Raw genomic sequence first — 13,322 nt, 5'->3', positions numbered from 1 at the left:
ATGGCTAATTTCCTGCACAATGGGCGCTCTGCATCCTTCCATTGCTAAGTAGTAGGTATTCCTCTGGTCTAATCCCAAAACAACAGCTACAAGAAAGTAAAAATGAGTCAATGTAAAAGTGAAGACAACTCAGAATTTCTGATCAGATGTTGGGATATTTCTACAATACCTTAACTAATTCTTGAAAAAGCTTAGCATTCATGTTAGCAAAAGGGATGTAATTCAGCAGGAAAAAAAAACAGTAACTTGGTAAACAGGTGTTTCATATAAAAGTAATGTATTGTTTGCTTAACCTGCATGCGAAGTCTTGAGTTTGAGAGGGTTTTACAACCCATGATCTGAGTAGTTGTTAGCTGGACTGTGAAAGCTAAATTTCCCCTTGATTCACAAAACTCACTCTAACTGCATTAGTTAAGATACTGACAGTTCATAAATATTACAAATAACCAAACCTAAAAAACAAAGAATTATTCCTTTATTTATTGGGTAGCTGTTAGCCTGACTACAATACAAGAATGTCTACCTGATTTTCCAAACTGAGATCAGTCTGACTACTACAGCTAACATACTGATTGTTCATAAATAATTCATACAATCCCATTAGCTGTTTGCTTGACCCTGTGAACAGTTAGCTCTAGTACAATAAAGGAATGTGTCCCTAGTTCTCCAAACTGCAATCAGTCTGACTACTACAGCTGAGACACTGTTCTTACATATATCGCACAATCCTACCTGGCTGCTGGTTGCTATAGCTAAGATAATGAGTGCTCATACATATTCCAAACGAGCTCACCCAAAAGAACTCCAAGAACAATTACTTTGCTAACCAATTAGCTATTAGCTTCATTCAAATACAAGAAAATTTTTGTACTCGTACTCGTTGTCTTCCGCTTTATCCGGGACCGGGTCGCGGGGGCAGCAGACTCACCAGAGACACCCAGACATCCCTCTCCCCAGACACCTCCTCCAGCTCCTCCGGGGGGAGCCCAAGGCGTTCCCAGGCCAGCCGAGAGGTGGCTTGGGCATCTATACCGGATGCCTTCTGGATGCCTTCTTCGGGAGGTGTTCCAGGTATGTCCCACCGTGAGGAGGCCCAGGGGATGGCCCAGGACACGCTGGAGACATAGTCCCTCCAGCTGGAGACATAGTCCCTCCAGCGTGTCCTGGGCCGTCCCCTGGGCCTCCTCACGGTGGGACATACCTGGAACACCTCCCGAGGAAGGCATCCAGAAGGCATCCGGTATAGATGCCCGAGCCACCTCAACTGGTTCCTCTCGATGTGGAGGAGCAGCGGCTCTACTCCAAGCCCCTCCCAGATGGCCGAGCTCCTCACCCTATTTCTAAGGGAGTGCCCGGCCACTCTACGGAGGAAGCTCATTTCAGCCGCTTGTATCCGGGATCTCGTTCTTTCGGTCATGACCCAAAGTTCATGGTCATAGGTCAGGGTAGGAACGTAGACCGACAGGTAAATTGAGAGCTTCGCTTTTCGGCTCAGCTCTCTCTTCACGACAACGGACCGGCACAGCGCCCCCATTACTGCAGCAGCCGCACCTATCAGTCTGCCGATCTCCCAGTCCATTCTTCCCTCACTCGTGAACACTTGAGGCATGAACTCCTCACCAACCTGAAGAGGACAAGCCACCATTTTCCGGTCGAGAACCATGGCCTCGGAGTTGGAGGAGCTAATCCTCATCCTAGCCGCTTCACACTCGGCTGCAAAACGCCCCAGCGCATGCTGTAGGTCTTGGCTAGAAGGGGCCGGTAGTCCTTCTCTAATAGCCTCACCGAACTCCTCCCAGGCCCAAGTGTTTGCCTCTGCCACAGCCCGGGCCGCGGCATGCTTGGCCTCACGGTACCCGTCAGCCGCCTCAGGAGTCCCACAAGCCAACCACAGCCAATAGGACTCCTTCTTCAGCTTGACAGCGTCCCTTACTGCCGGTGTCCACCACCGGGTTCGGGGATTGCCGCTGCAACAGGCACCGCAGACCTTACGGCCGCAGCTACGGGCAGCAGCATCGACAATAGATGCGGAGAACATGGTCCACTCAGTCTCTATGTCTCCAACATCGCCCAGAATCTGGTCAAAGCTCTCCCGGAGGTGGGAGTTGAATACATCCCTGGCCAAGTTCTCCGCCAGACATTCCCAGCAGACTCTCACTATGCGCTTGGGCCTGCCAAGTCTGTCTGGCTTTCTCCTCTTCCAGCAGATCCAACTCATCACCAGGTGGTGATCAGTGGACAGCTCAGCCCCTCTCTTCACCCGAGTATCCAAAACATGCGGCCAAAGTTCTGATGATACGACAACAAAGTCGATCATTGACCTCCTGCCTAGGGTGTTCTGGTGCCAAGTGCACTGATGGACACCCTTATGTTTGAACATGGTGTTCATTATGGACAATCCGTGACTAGCACAGAAGTCCAATAACAAAACACCAGTCGGATTCAGATTGGGGAGGCCATTCCTCCCGATCACGCCTCTCTAGGTGTCACTGTCGTTTCCCACGTGGGCGTTGAAGTCCCCCAGCAGAATAATGGAGTCCCCTGTCGGGGGTGCTGGGTAGTGCCAAGAAGGCCGGGTACCCCGCACTACCGCTCGGCCTGTAGGCCGAAACGACAGTCATAGACCTTTTCCCCAACCTGAAGGCGCAGGGATGCGACCCTCTCATCCACCGGGGTTAACCCCAACACGAGACGGCTGAGCTACGGGGCAACAAGTAAACCCACCCCAGCCTGCCGCCTCTCCCCGTGGGCCACTCCAGAGTAGAAGAGAGTCCAGCCCCTCCCGAGGAGATGGGTTCCAGAGCCCAGGCCGTGTGTGAGCGAGCCCAACTATTTCTAGTTGATATCTCTCGACCTCCCACACAAGCTCAGGATCCTTCCCCCCCAGCGAGGGTTCAAGACACCTTCATGAGGACTACTAAATCGAGGCACGTGACGTCGCCCGGTATGGCGGAGCCAGGGTCCCACCCTGGAGCCAGGCCTGGGGTCGGGACTCGTCGAAGAGCACCTGTTGGCCGGGTTGCTCCCCGCGGGACCCGGCCGGGCCAAGCCCGAACGGGAGACGCGAGGCCATCCCCCAGTGGGGCCACCATCTGCAGGGGGAACTGTGAGGGACCGGTGCAAAGAAGATTGGATAGCAGACGAAGGTGGACACCTCGGCGGCCCGATCCCCGGATACTTTGGCTGGCACTAAAACCTTTTTTTGTTTTTGCAAAGGACTGTGATTTGGCACACATTTAAACTACTAGTGCTTCTTATCAGCAATGGGAACTTTTTTGCTAGGTTGAAAAACACATCTGCTCCAAAAACAGGTAACAAATATCCTCCACAACCAAGGTGAGCAGAAACGGATTCTCTTTGATGCATCATATTTCTCCATCCACTCATTTACCCACTCTATGAAGAAAACATCACGTCAAAGTAACTTTTTTTTCACCTGATGTTGTGATCTTTTCTCCTGAATGGAACAGAGAATAAAAATATCATTAATAGAAAAACTCCCCCTTTTCACCTCTGTTACTGTAAACAGAGAGCCAGGCGAGGAGCGGATACAGTTTTAGGCTTTGAACCTATTTTGTGAATGAATCCGTGGGAGGAAAGAGAGCTAAGTTTAGAACACCGGCAACCAAAACAACTCGTCTGCACTGCATGGCTTTCCCCTATATGTAGATGGGAAACCAAGTCAGAAAAAAAGCCTGAGGTGTATGAATGCAGACGATAACAGAAATCTGAAAACAAATGACTGAGAACAGCAACTTGTGGTTTTTACATTCAGAAGTTGAAATTTAATGGGTCAACCTTTGCAGATCTACTCTGCCCTCAAATAACCCCTCACATCCTATTAAACTGCCTCATGTGAGCTGCAGGTGTGTCCTCCTCTGCACAACTGACTTCAGCAACTGTGATGCTCGCTTCTTCAGTTCCTACGCCCAAAAACATTTTTATCTGGGATTAAATAACTCAGTTTGCTCCCTCCAGACTAACGGCCCACACCTTCCCCGCCCTGAACCCACCCTCCCTCCGTCAGAACCAGATGCTGACATGACAAACGGCATGTGCAAGGTGATGAGCTGGAACTTCAGAAATGAATAATGAAAGCTGCTCATTGAACCCGATTTGCACACGAACCGTCTGCAAGCATGCATTCATTCCTAGTTGTACAACTGAATGTAAAATGTATACCTCAAGTTAAATTTAAGGTTTAACTGGAAATGGCTAGGCTATAAACTTCTAGATCTTACTTGGTTCATACACAGACTGGCCACTCTATTAGGTATACCTGTTCAATAGCGTATTAATACAATCAGTGAATAGGCCAATCACCTGACAGCAACTCAGTGCATTTAGTTATCTAGATTTGATAAAGATGAATTGCTGAAGTTTAAACCGAGCATCAGAATGGGGAATCAATGGAATGGTTATGATTATCATACAAACTGGTTTGAGTATTTCAGAAACCAGTAGATGGTAATTAAGGACAAAAATGTCATGTTGTAGTCACATGAGAACAGGCAAACTGATTGGAGATGATAAAAAGGCTATAGAACCACGTGACAACCACGGTATGCACAATACCATATTTACAAAGTAATAATGTCAGGTCCTTAACCCTAATTAAGGCCCATACTAATGCTGCCTTGTAACCATTACATGGGATTTGTGAGAGCAGGGCTTAAAGAACAAAAAACATCTTCAAAGCCCTCCAACCTCCTACGCCACAAATGTGCTAGTTTGGAGTTTGCACTGAACACAGTAAGAGTTGGAAAAAAGCTATATTCTCTAGAGAGAACAAGACTAAGTCTTTTAAAACAATCGACTGATAAGGACTTCTTTCAGCAGAACAATGTCCTTCTTTTGTCCCATCTTGCATGCTCTCCTGATCTTTGCTGGTAACTTATGGGGATTGATTGAAAGGAAGGTTTACAAAAACAGATGTCCGTTCTCGACCCTTTCTGAAGCCACCTCTAATGCATGGAGCAATGTTCCCACCAGCCTTCTGGACACTGGCATCAAGCATGCCTAAACACATTTATATGCAATCATCAAGAGTGAGTCATTTTTTTACACTTTTAGTTACTTTGGGTTTTTAAACGCTGATAAACAGCCTGTTTTAGTTCAAAAACAGTTTTCAATAATTTGCCTCCTCTTTTTAGGTTTCTAGAATAGATCATCAAGTGTCCCAAATTAGCATGCTATTATGATCATGATAAATATGTCTAAACGTGTAACTTCACAGTATTAAAGACATATGTTGGAGAAATGTTAAAGGCAAAGTGATGATGACACATTAACAACCAGTTAGTAACTGGACCTTCAACACATATTTTTATCTGACATAATGTTCAACACAAACACTATTTTGGTGTGTAAGTTTATTTTATTAGTGCACAGTAAAAAAAAAAAAAAAAAAACTACAGGAACATTGCATCTTCCTAATAAATCTTGATTGGGACCTAATTCAGTCTGAGGAGACGCAACATCTAGCCACTGGTTCAGAACTTTCTCGATCAGTTCTTCATATGCACTCATTTATGGTCAGGCATGATTAGCATAACCAACACAAATGGGACTCTCCTGCACAGTAACAATGAAATCCACTCATTTAGTGTCTTCAAGATTAGGTTTACAGACATTTGTGTTTATCATAGTAAAGCAGAAATTGAAAGTGATACTGAGGAAAGAAAAGAGAGATGAGTAAATATTAAAGTGAGCAGGTAATAGCTGCAGTATATTAGCTGATCGCAGACAGATTATTACAAGATGATGCAGGATAGTGGAAAACAAGCTTGAGATTATCTCTTGACAGGCTGGACGTTGGAAGGCTGGAAGCAGGTGAGCTGGAGCTGCATGCTGCTCTTAAACATGTTGAGAAGTTCCTCCAGTAACCTGGAGAACAAAACACACACAAAACATGTGAAATCAGTCTGTAAACTGTGATGCATTTACAGAAGCGGGTCAGAATTTAACTCACTTCTTATCAGCCCCGCTGTTCAACTGAGGCAACGAGTCCAAAGCCTGCCTGAAGCTGGTACTGAAAAATTACATTTTATAAAACAGTCAAGTTTATTAACACTTTATTAACAGAGAATACAGTTCAGGGCGAGTCTATGGATGTATCCTGACATGCACGCTGACCTACTTACATGAACACACAAGACACACCGCACAGCAGGCTCACAACAGAACCAGATTACTTTCACTTCCTTTCCAGAACCCACCAACTAACATAAATAGGGATTGTAGTGAGGGATGTGTGACTGTTAGGATTTACGACTGTGACACGCACGGCCATAAATCACTGGGAGCGCATGTGTGAGCGGTGTACTCACTTGCTATCAGGGTTTAGGTATGCGGTCACGGCGTCCCTCAAGGCGCAAAGCTCGAGTCGGGCCTGAATGTAGGGTGGAGGATAGTAGTGGGGGATCAGGTTTGAGAAAAAAACAAAAAAAAGCAAACATGATATCTTGCCATATTAGCCAACTGACAGCAGTTAGCAGCTGAACTGAAATGAGGCATTATCAGAAACGACCGGTGGATCCCCCCACAAGTGTGGTGTTGACTTATGAGTCAGGATCTTACTATGAGTGAAAAACTGTTTGTCTTGTGTTTCTGTAAGTGTATATGTCAGCGTGTACCTGCAGGGCTCCGTTCTTACTGAAGGATGACACACATTGCATAAGGCGACACATCTCATCCGCCACCGATTCCACAATTCTTGACAAAACCCGAGGAACCAGGTCCTTTGAGACGGTAAAGACCTGTTGCAAAAAAAGTTGAGAGTTTGAGAAAGAAGCAAGTGCAGAAAAAAGAGTTTGTGGTGAACAGTGGGCGGGGGGTCTGTTTATACCTCAGCGTGAACGGCTATGATGTTTACAAGAGCTTCCTTCAGGTAGTTCCTTACACCTGAGGGAGAAGAAGGCATAAAATTGCAAATATAATACAATTAATGAAAAAATGAAAATAAAAATAAAAATTCTATGGGCATCTTGGCTGCTTCTTTAAATAATGAACTCTTTTCTCATTCTGTTAGTTTGGTTGGACAGCTATATCTTTGCAGGTGTACGTTTGTTTCATACTCTTTCTGTTTTTAGACAATAGACTGAATAGTGATCTGTTTTTGCTCAAAGTTTGGGATAGTGTTTTAGAACCTAACACCACTTTGAACTTCACATAAAATCTCAGTGAAATGCAAAACTGCAATGCGACATATATGGCAGCTATTTCCCAAACATGTCCAGAGTCTGCCTTTTTCAAAAATTAACATTAGTTGCTACAATACTTTGTCCACAGAACCACACAAATATTCTTAACAACAATGCAATGCAGGACGTTGTCACGGTTGTCTTGCAGGAATGCACTCAGTAAAGAACAGCATAGAGAAGGGAGATGAACGAAGGGGTCTAGATTATCTCTGATCAGCGCTATCTCAAAATAAAACACCCTTAAAAAGGCCCAAACTTGGTCTCTTTACTAATATTTGCAATAACAGATTTTGCTCAGGGTATAATAAAAGTTTCAACAAAAACACTTTAATGAATGTGTAGTTGCTGAAGAAGAACACCTGATACCTGAGTACTTCAGATTTTTAAGAGCAGATCAAAGATTATTTAAAGACATTGAAAATGAACTTTACTCAAGTGGTTTTAAAGAACATTCATGTCTTCAAACACACTATTTACATTTTTAGGGAGGAAATTTATGATGATATTGTAAAAGCATCAGGGTGAAAAGTAAAGGTTTGCAGTTTTTAGCAGGTATGTTAAAACTGACCTTTGGAGCAGCTCTACTTCAAATGAACTCTTGTATGAAACATTTCACTTTTTTATTCAATAAAAAGTCAGGTCTAGGTCTAGGACTGTGCAGAGAAAGGAAACATGGGTAAAGTTTAAATAATGCTAAAGCAGTCTCGGAATATCATTGATTTAATAAAACTAAGCTTGGGTCACCTTTTGTACAACATAGATTTTAACTCATAATTTGTCAGTGTGACAAATGTAACCTTTGATATACAGCTAAAACCAGGTATTTACACTGTATTAATTTATCCCCCATCCCAAAAGCTTTTCTTACTCACTAAATGTTTAATTATTAGAGAATTACTCGTAATCGCACTCGTCGTCTTCAGCTTTATCCGGGACCGGGTGGCGGGGACAGCAGACTCAGCAGAGACGCCCAGACGTCCCTCTCCCCAGACACCTCTTCCAGCTCCTCCGGGTGGAGCCTAAGGCGTTCCCAGGCCAGCCGAGAGACATAGTCGCTCCAGCGTGTCCTGGGCCGTCCCCTGGGCCTCCTCCCAGTGGGACGTGCCTGGAACACCTCCCGAGGAAGGCGTCCAGGAGGCATCCGGTATAGATGCCCGAGCCACCTCAACTGGCTCCTCTCGATGTGGAGAAGCAGCGGCTCTGCTCCGAGCCCCTCCCGGATGGCCGAGCTCCTCACCCTATCTCTAAGGGAGAGCCTGGCCACCCTACGTAAATTGAGAGCTTCGCTTTTCGGCTCAGCTCTCTCTTCACCACAACGGACCGGCACAGCGCCCCCATTACTGTGGCAGCCGCACCGATCCGTCTGTCGATCTCCCGCTCCATTCTTCCCTCACTCGTGAACAAGACCCCATGATACTTAAACTCCTCCACTTGAGGAAGGAACTCCCCTCCAACCTGAAGAGGACAAGCCACCCTTTCCGGTCGAGAACCTTGGCCTCGGACGTGGAGGAGCTAATCTTCATCTTAGCCGCTTCACACTCGGCTGCGAACCGTCCCAGTGCATGCTGTAGGTCTTGGCTACATGGGGCCAGCAGAACCACGTCATCTGCAAAAAGAAGAGACGAAATCCACCGGTCCCCAAACCAGACTCCCTCTGGCCCTTGGCTGCGCCTAGAAATCCTGTCCATAAAAGTTATGAACAGGACCGGTGACAAAGGGCAACCCTGCCGGAGTCCAACATGCACCGGGAACAGGTCCGACTTAGTGCCGGCAATGCGAACCCAACTCCTGCTCCGCTTGTACATAGACCAGATGGCCCCTAGTAAAGAGCCACCGATTCCATACTCCTGGAGCACCCCCCACAGGGCATCACGAAGGACACAGTCGAATGCTTTCTCCAGGTCCACAAAACACACGTGGACCGGTTGGGCAAACTCCCATGAACCCTCGAGTACCCTGTAGAGGGTATAGAGCTGGTCCAGTGTCCCACGGCTGGGACGAAAACCACACTGCTCCTCCTGAAGCCGGGGTTCGACTATCGGCCGGACTCTCCTCTCCAATACCCTGGCATAGGCCTTACCAGGGAGGCTGAGGAGTGTGATCCCCCTGTAGTTGGAACACATCCTCCGGTCACCCTTCTTATGAAGGGGGACCACCACCCCAGTCTGCCAATCCAAAGGCACTGTCCCCGTCCGCCACGCAATGTTGAAGAGGCGTGTCAACCATGACAGCCCGACAACATCATCCTTGAACCGCCACCTTAACGTGGTGGAGGGGTTTGAGTGCTCGAATGATCCTAGAGGCTATGTTGTCTGGGGCTTAAATGCCCATGGTAGGGTCTCCCATGGCAAACAGGCTCTAGGTGACGGGTCAGACAAAGAGCGGTTCGAGAATCCCTCATGATTACTACAGAATCGAGGTACGTGACGTCGCCCGGTACGGTGGAGCCGGGGTCCCACCCTGGAGCCAGGCCTGGGGTCGGGACTCGTGGGAGAGCGCCTAGTGGCTGGGTTGCTCCTCGCGGGACCTGGCCGGGCCAAGCCCGAACGAGAGATGCGAGACCATCCCCCAGTGGGCCCACCACCTGCAGGGGGAACCGTGAGGGACCGGTGCAAAGAGGATTGGACGGCGGACGAAGGTGGAGACCTTGGCGGCCCGATCCCTGGATGCTTAGGCTGGCTCTAGGGACGTGGAATGTCACCTCGCTGGGGGGGAAGGAGCCTGAGCTGGTGCGGGAGGTCGAGAGATATCGACTAGAAATAGTCGGGCTCGCCTCCACGCACAGCGTGGGCTCTGGAACCCATCTCCTTGAGAGGGGCTGGACTCTCTTCTACTCTGGAGTGGCCCGCGGGGAGAGACGGCGGGCTGGTGTGGGTTTGCTTGTTGCCCCCCAGCTTAACCGTCTCGTGTTGGGGCTTACCCCAGTGGATGAGAGGGTCACATCTCTGCGCCTTCGGGTTGGGGAGAGGTCTCTGACTATCGTTTCGGCCTACGGGCCGAGTGGTAGTGCGGAGTACCCGGCCTTCTTGGCGTCCCTGTCGGGGGTGCTGGATAGTGCCCTTCTGGGGACTCCATTATTCTGCTGTGAGACTTCAACGCCCACGTGGGAAATGACAGTGACACCTGGAGAGGCGTGATTGGGAGGAATGGCCTCCCCGATCTGAATCCAAGCGTTGTTTTGTTATTGGACTTCTGTGCTAGTCACGGATTGTCCATAATGAACACCATGTTCAAACATAAGGGTGTCCATCAGTGCACTTGGCACCAGGACACCCTAGGCAGGAGGTCAATGATTGACTTTGTTGTCGTATCATCAGACCTTCGGCCGCATGTTTTGGACACTCGGGTGAAGAGAGGGGCTGAGCTGTCCACTGATCACCACCTGGTGGTGAGTTGGATCCGCTGGAGGAGGAGAAAGCCGGACAGACTTGGCAGGCCCAAGCGCATAGTGAGGGTCTGCTGGGAACGTCTGGCAGAGCCCTCGGCCAGGGATGTATTCAACTCTCACCTCCGGGAGAGCTTTGACCAGATTCCGAGGGATGTTGGAGACATAGAGACCGAACGGACCATGTTCTCCACATCTATTGTCGATGCTGCTGCCCGTAGCTGCGGCCGTAAGGTCTGCGGTGCCTGTGGCGGCAGCAATCCCCGAACCCGGTGGTGGACACCGGCAGTAAGGGATGCTGTCAAGTTGAAGAAGGAGTCCTATCGGCTGTGGTTGGCTTGTGGGACTCCTGAGGTGGCTGACGGGTACCGTTGGGCCAAGCGTGCCGTGGCCCGGGCGATGGCAGAAGCAAAAACTCGGACCTGGGAGGAGTTCGGTGAGGCCATGGAGAAGGACTACCGGTTGGCCCCGAAGCGATTCTGGCAAACCGTCCGGCGCCTCAGGAGGGGGAAGCAGTGCTTCGCCAACACTGTTTACAGTGGGGGTGGGGAGCTGCTGACCTCAACTGGGGACATTATCGGCCGGTGGAAGGAGTACTTCGAGGATCTCCTCAATCCTGCCATCACGCATTCCCTGGTGGAAACAGAGGCTGGGGACTCGGGGTTGGGCTCTTTCATCACCCAGGCTGAAGTCACCGAGGTGGTTAAAAAGCTCCGCGGTGGCAAGGCTTCTGGGTTGGATGAGATCCGCCTTTAGTACCTCAAGTGTTTGGATGTTGTTATTACAGAATTAGTGGTTTTTAATAATTTTCTTGAAATACAGAGGTTTATTTTGGTAGAAATGCTCCACAACCTTTTCACAAAAGTTTGCGGGAGTTTCGGCCCATTCCTTTCGACAGATCTGGTGTAACTGAGTCGGGTTTGTAGGCCCAGATTTTCCTCCACAGATAACGATGGTCATTCAGTTGTAGTTTCATCAGACCACTGGACATATCTCCATAAATTAGTCTTTGTCCCTGAAAGCATTTGCAAACTGTAATCTGGCTTTTTAAGTAACTTTTGCAGTAATAGCTTCTTCCTCTCTGAGTGGCCTTCCAGCCAATGTTGATACAAAGCCTGTTCCAGTGTGGATAACTTGTATCTTCAAAAGGTCTTTTGGCTTTGTTTTGAGGCTGATATGCACATTTCACACTAAAACATGTCCATGGCTGGGACACAGAAGGTGAGGTGTTTACAAAGCCATGATATCATCCTCTGGGCCTCCCCAAGCTGTTTAAATGCACAGTAGCCTTAGCATATGCAAACTCCTGAGATTGAAGAAATGAATAAGAAATTCTTTCATTACTCAAAGAAATAATTTAGGCTAAAAACAAAAGGTTTAGTCGGATTTAACCTCAGTAAGTGAGAAAGAAAATATTACGTGTCTTTTTATACGGTGTTTGTTATCTGGTGACAACTGTATTATGCTTTAATAGACTGTTATTGACCTATCCAGGTTGTACCCTGAATCTAGCCCAATGACCTCTGGAGATGGGATGGATAGATGGATGGACTATTTTCCTCTGGTTTATATTTGCACACATTAGCAAAAACAGATCGTAAAGAAAGTATAACTGAAACTTCAGAGGTTCTGGTGCTTTGGCTTCTGAAGCTCTGGAAAGCCACATTAGGAGTTATTGTATACAAACAGGACCATTTTTTTTTCAAAACAAAATAAATGATAAAAAAAAAATCATATTTTTGTGTAAAGATGTTAAATAGTATGTATGTGATCCAAATAATATTCAGTTGACATTGTTAACAGTCCACATACAGTACACACCAAACGTTTGGACACACCTTCTCATTCAAAGAGTTTTCTTTATTTTCATGACTATGAATATTGTAGCTTCACACTGAAGGCATCAAAACTATGAATTAACACATGTGGAATTGTATACTGAACAAAAAAGTGTGAAACAACTGAAAATATGTCTTATATTCTAGGTTCTTCAAACCACCTTTTGCTTTGATTACTGCTACGCACACTCTTGGCATTCTGTTGATGAGTTTCAAGAGGTAGTCACCTGAAATGGTTTTCACTTCACAGGTGTGCCCTGTCAGGTTTAATAAGTGGGATTTCAAGCCTTATAAATGGGGTTGGGACCATCAGTTGTGTTGTGCAGGAGGTGGATACAGTACACAGCTGATACTCCTACTGAATAGACTGTTAGAATTTGTATTATGGCAAGAAAAAAGCAGCTAAGTACGATAAGTTTATCCGAGTCACCAGCCTCAGAAATCGCAGGTTAACAGCAGCTCAGATTAGAGAACAGGTCAATGCCACACAGAGTTCTAGCAGCAGACACATCTCTAGAACAACTGTTAAGAGGAGACGTTGTGAATCAGGCCTTCATGGTAAAATAGCTGCTAGGAAACCACTGCTGAGGACAGGCAACAAGCAGAAGAGACTTGTTTGGGCTAAAGAACACAAGGAATGGACATTAGACCAGTGGAAATCTGTGCTTTGGTCTGATGAGTCCAAGTTTGAGATCTTTGGTTCCAACCACCGTGTCTTTGTGCGGCGCAGAAGAGGTGAACGGATGGACTCTACATGCCTGGTTCCCACCGTGAAGCATGGAGGAGGAGGTGTGATGGTGTGGGGGTGCTTTGCTGGTGACACTGTTGGGGATTTATTCAAAATTGAAGGCATACTGAACCAGCATGGCTACCACAGCATCTTGCAGCGGCATGCTA

At 47.4% G+C, this 13,322-nt stretch overlaps 1 protein-coding gene across 2 annotated transcripts in view; it reads right to left on the bottom strand.

Annotated features, from left to right (window-relative positions):
• Window positions 1-5,357: 5,357 nt before the first annotated feature.
• exoc2 (exocyst complex component 2) overlaps window positions 5,358-13,322 on the bottom strand; it is a 62,653-nt gene continuing 54,688 nt past the window's right edge. For both annotated transcript variants that reach the window (XM_047375844.1, XM_047375843.1), the window contains 5 exons: window positions 6,848-6,903; window positions 6,636-6,758; window positions 6,330-6,391; window positions 5,972-6,031; window positions 5,358-5,886 (listed from right to left, as the gene is read on the bottom strand). In XM_047375844.1, the coding sequence (XP_047231800.1) occupies window positions 5,793-5,886; window positions 5,972-6,031; window positions 6,330-6,391; window positions 6,636-6,758; window positions 6,848-6,903 (395 nt within the window). In that variant the 3' untranslated portion in view covers window positions 5,358-5,792. The remainder of the gene's footprint in view (window positions 5,887-5,971; window positions 6,032-6,329; window positions 6,392-6,635; window positions 6,759-6,847; window positions 6,904-13,322) is intronic.

The sequence above is a fragment of the Girardinichthys multiradiatus genome, chromosome 9 (genome assembly GCF_021462225.1).
Source record: "Girardinichthys multiradiatus isolate DD_20200921_A chromosome 9, DD_fGirMul_XY1, whole genome shotgun sequence".
Taxonomy (NCBI): domain Eukaryota; kingdom Metazoa; phylum Chordata; class Actinopteri; order Cyprinodontiformes; family Goodeidae; genus Girardinichthys; species Girardinichthys multiradiatus.
Note: the sequence above shows the minus strand (reverse complement) of the source record. Positions and strands in the feature narration are given on the sequence as shown.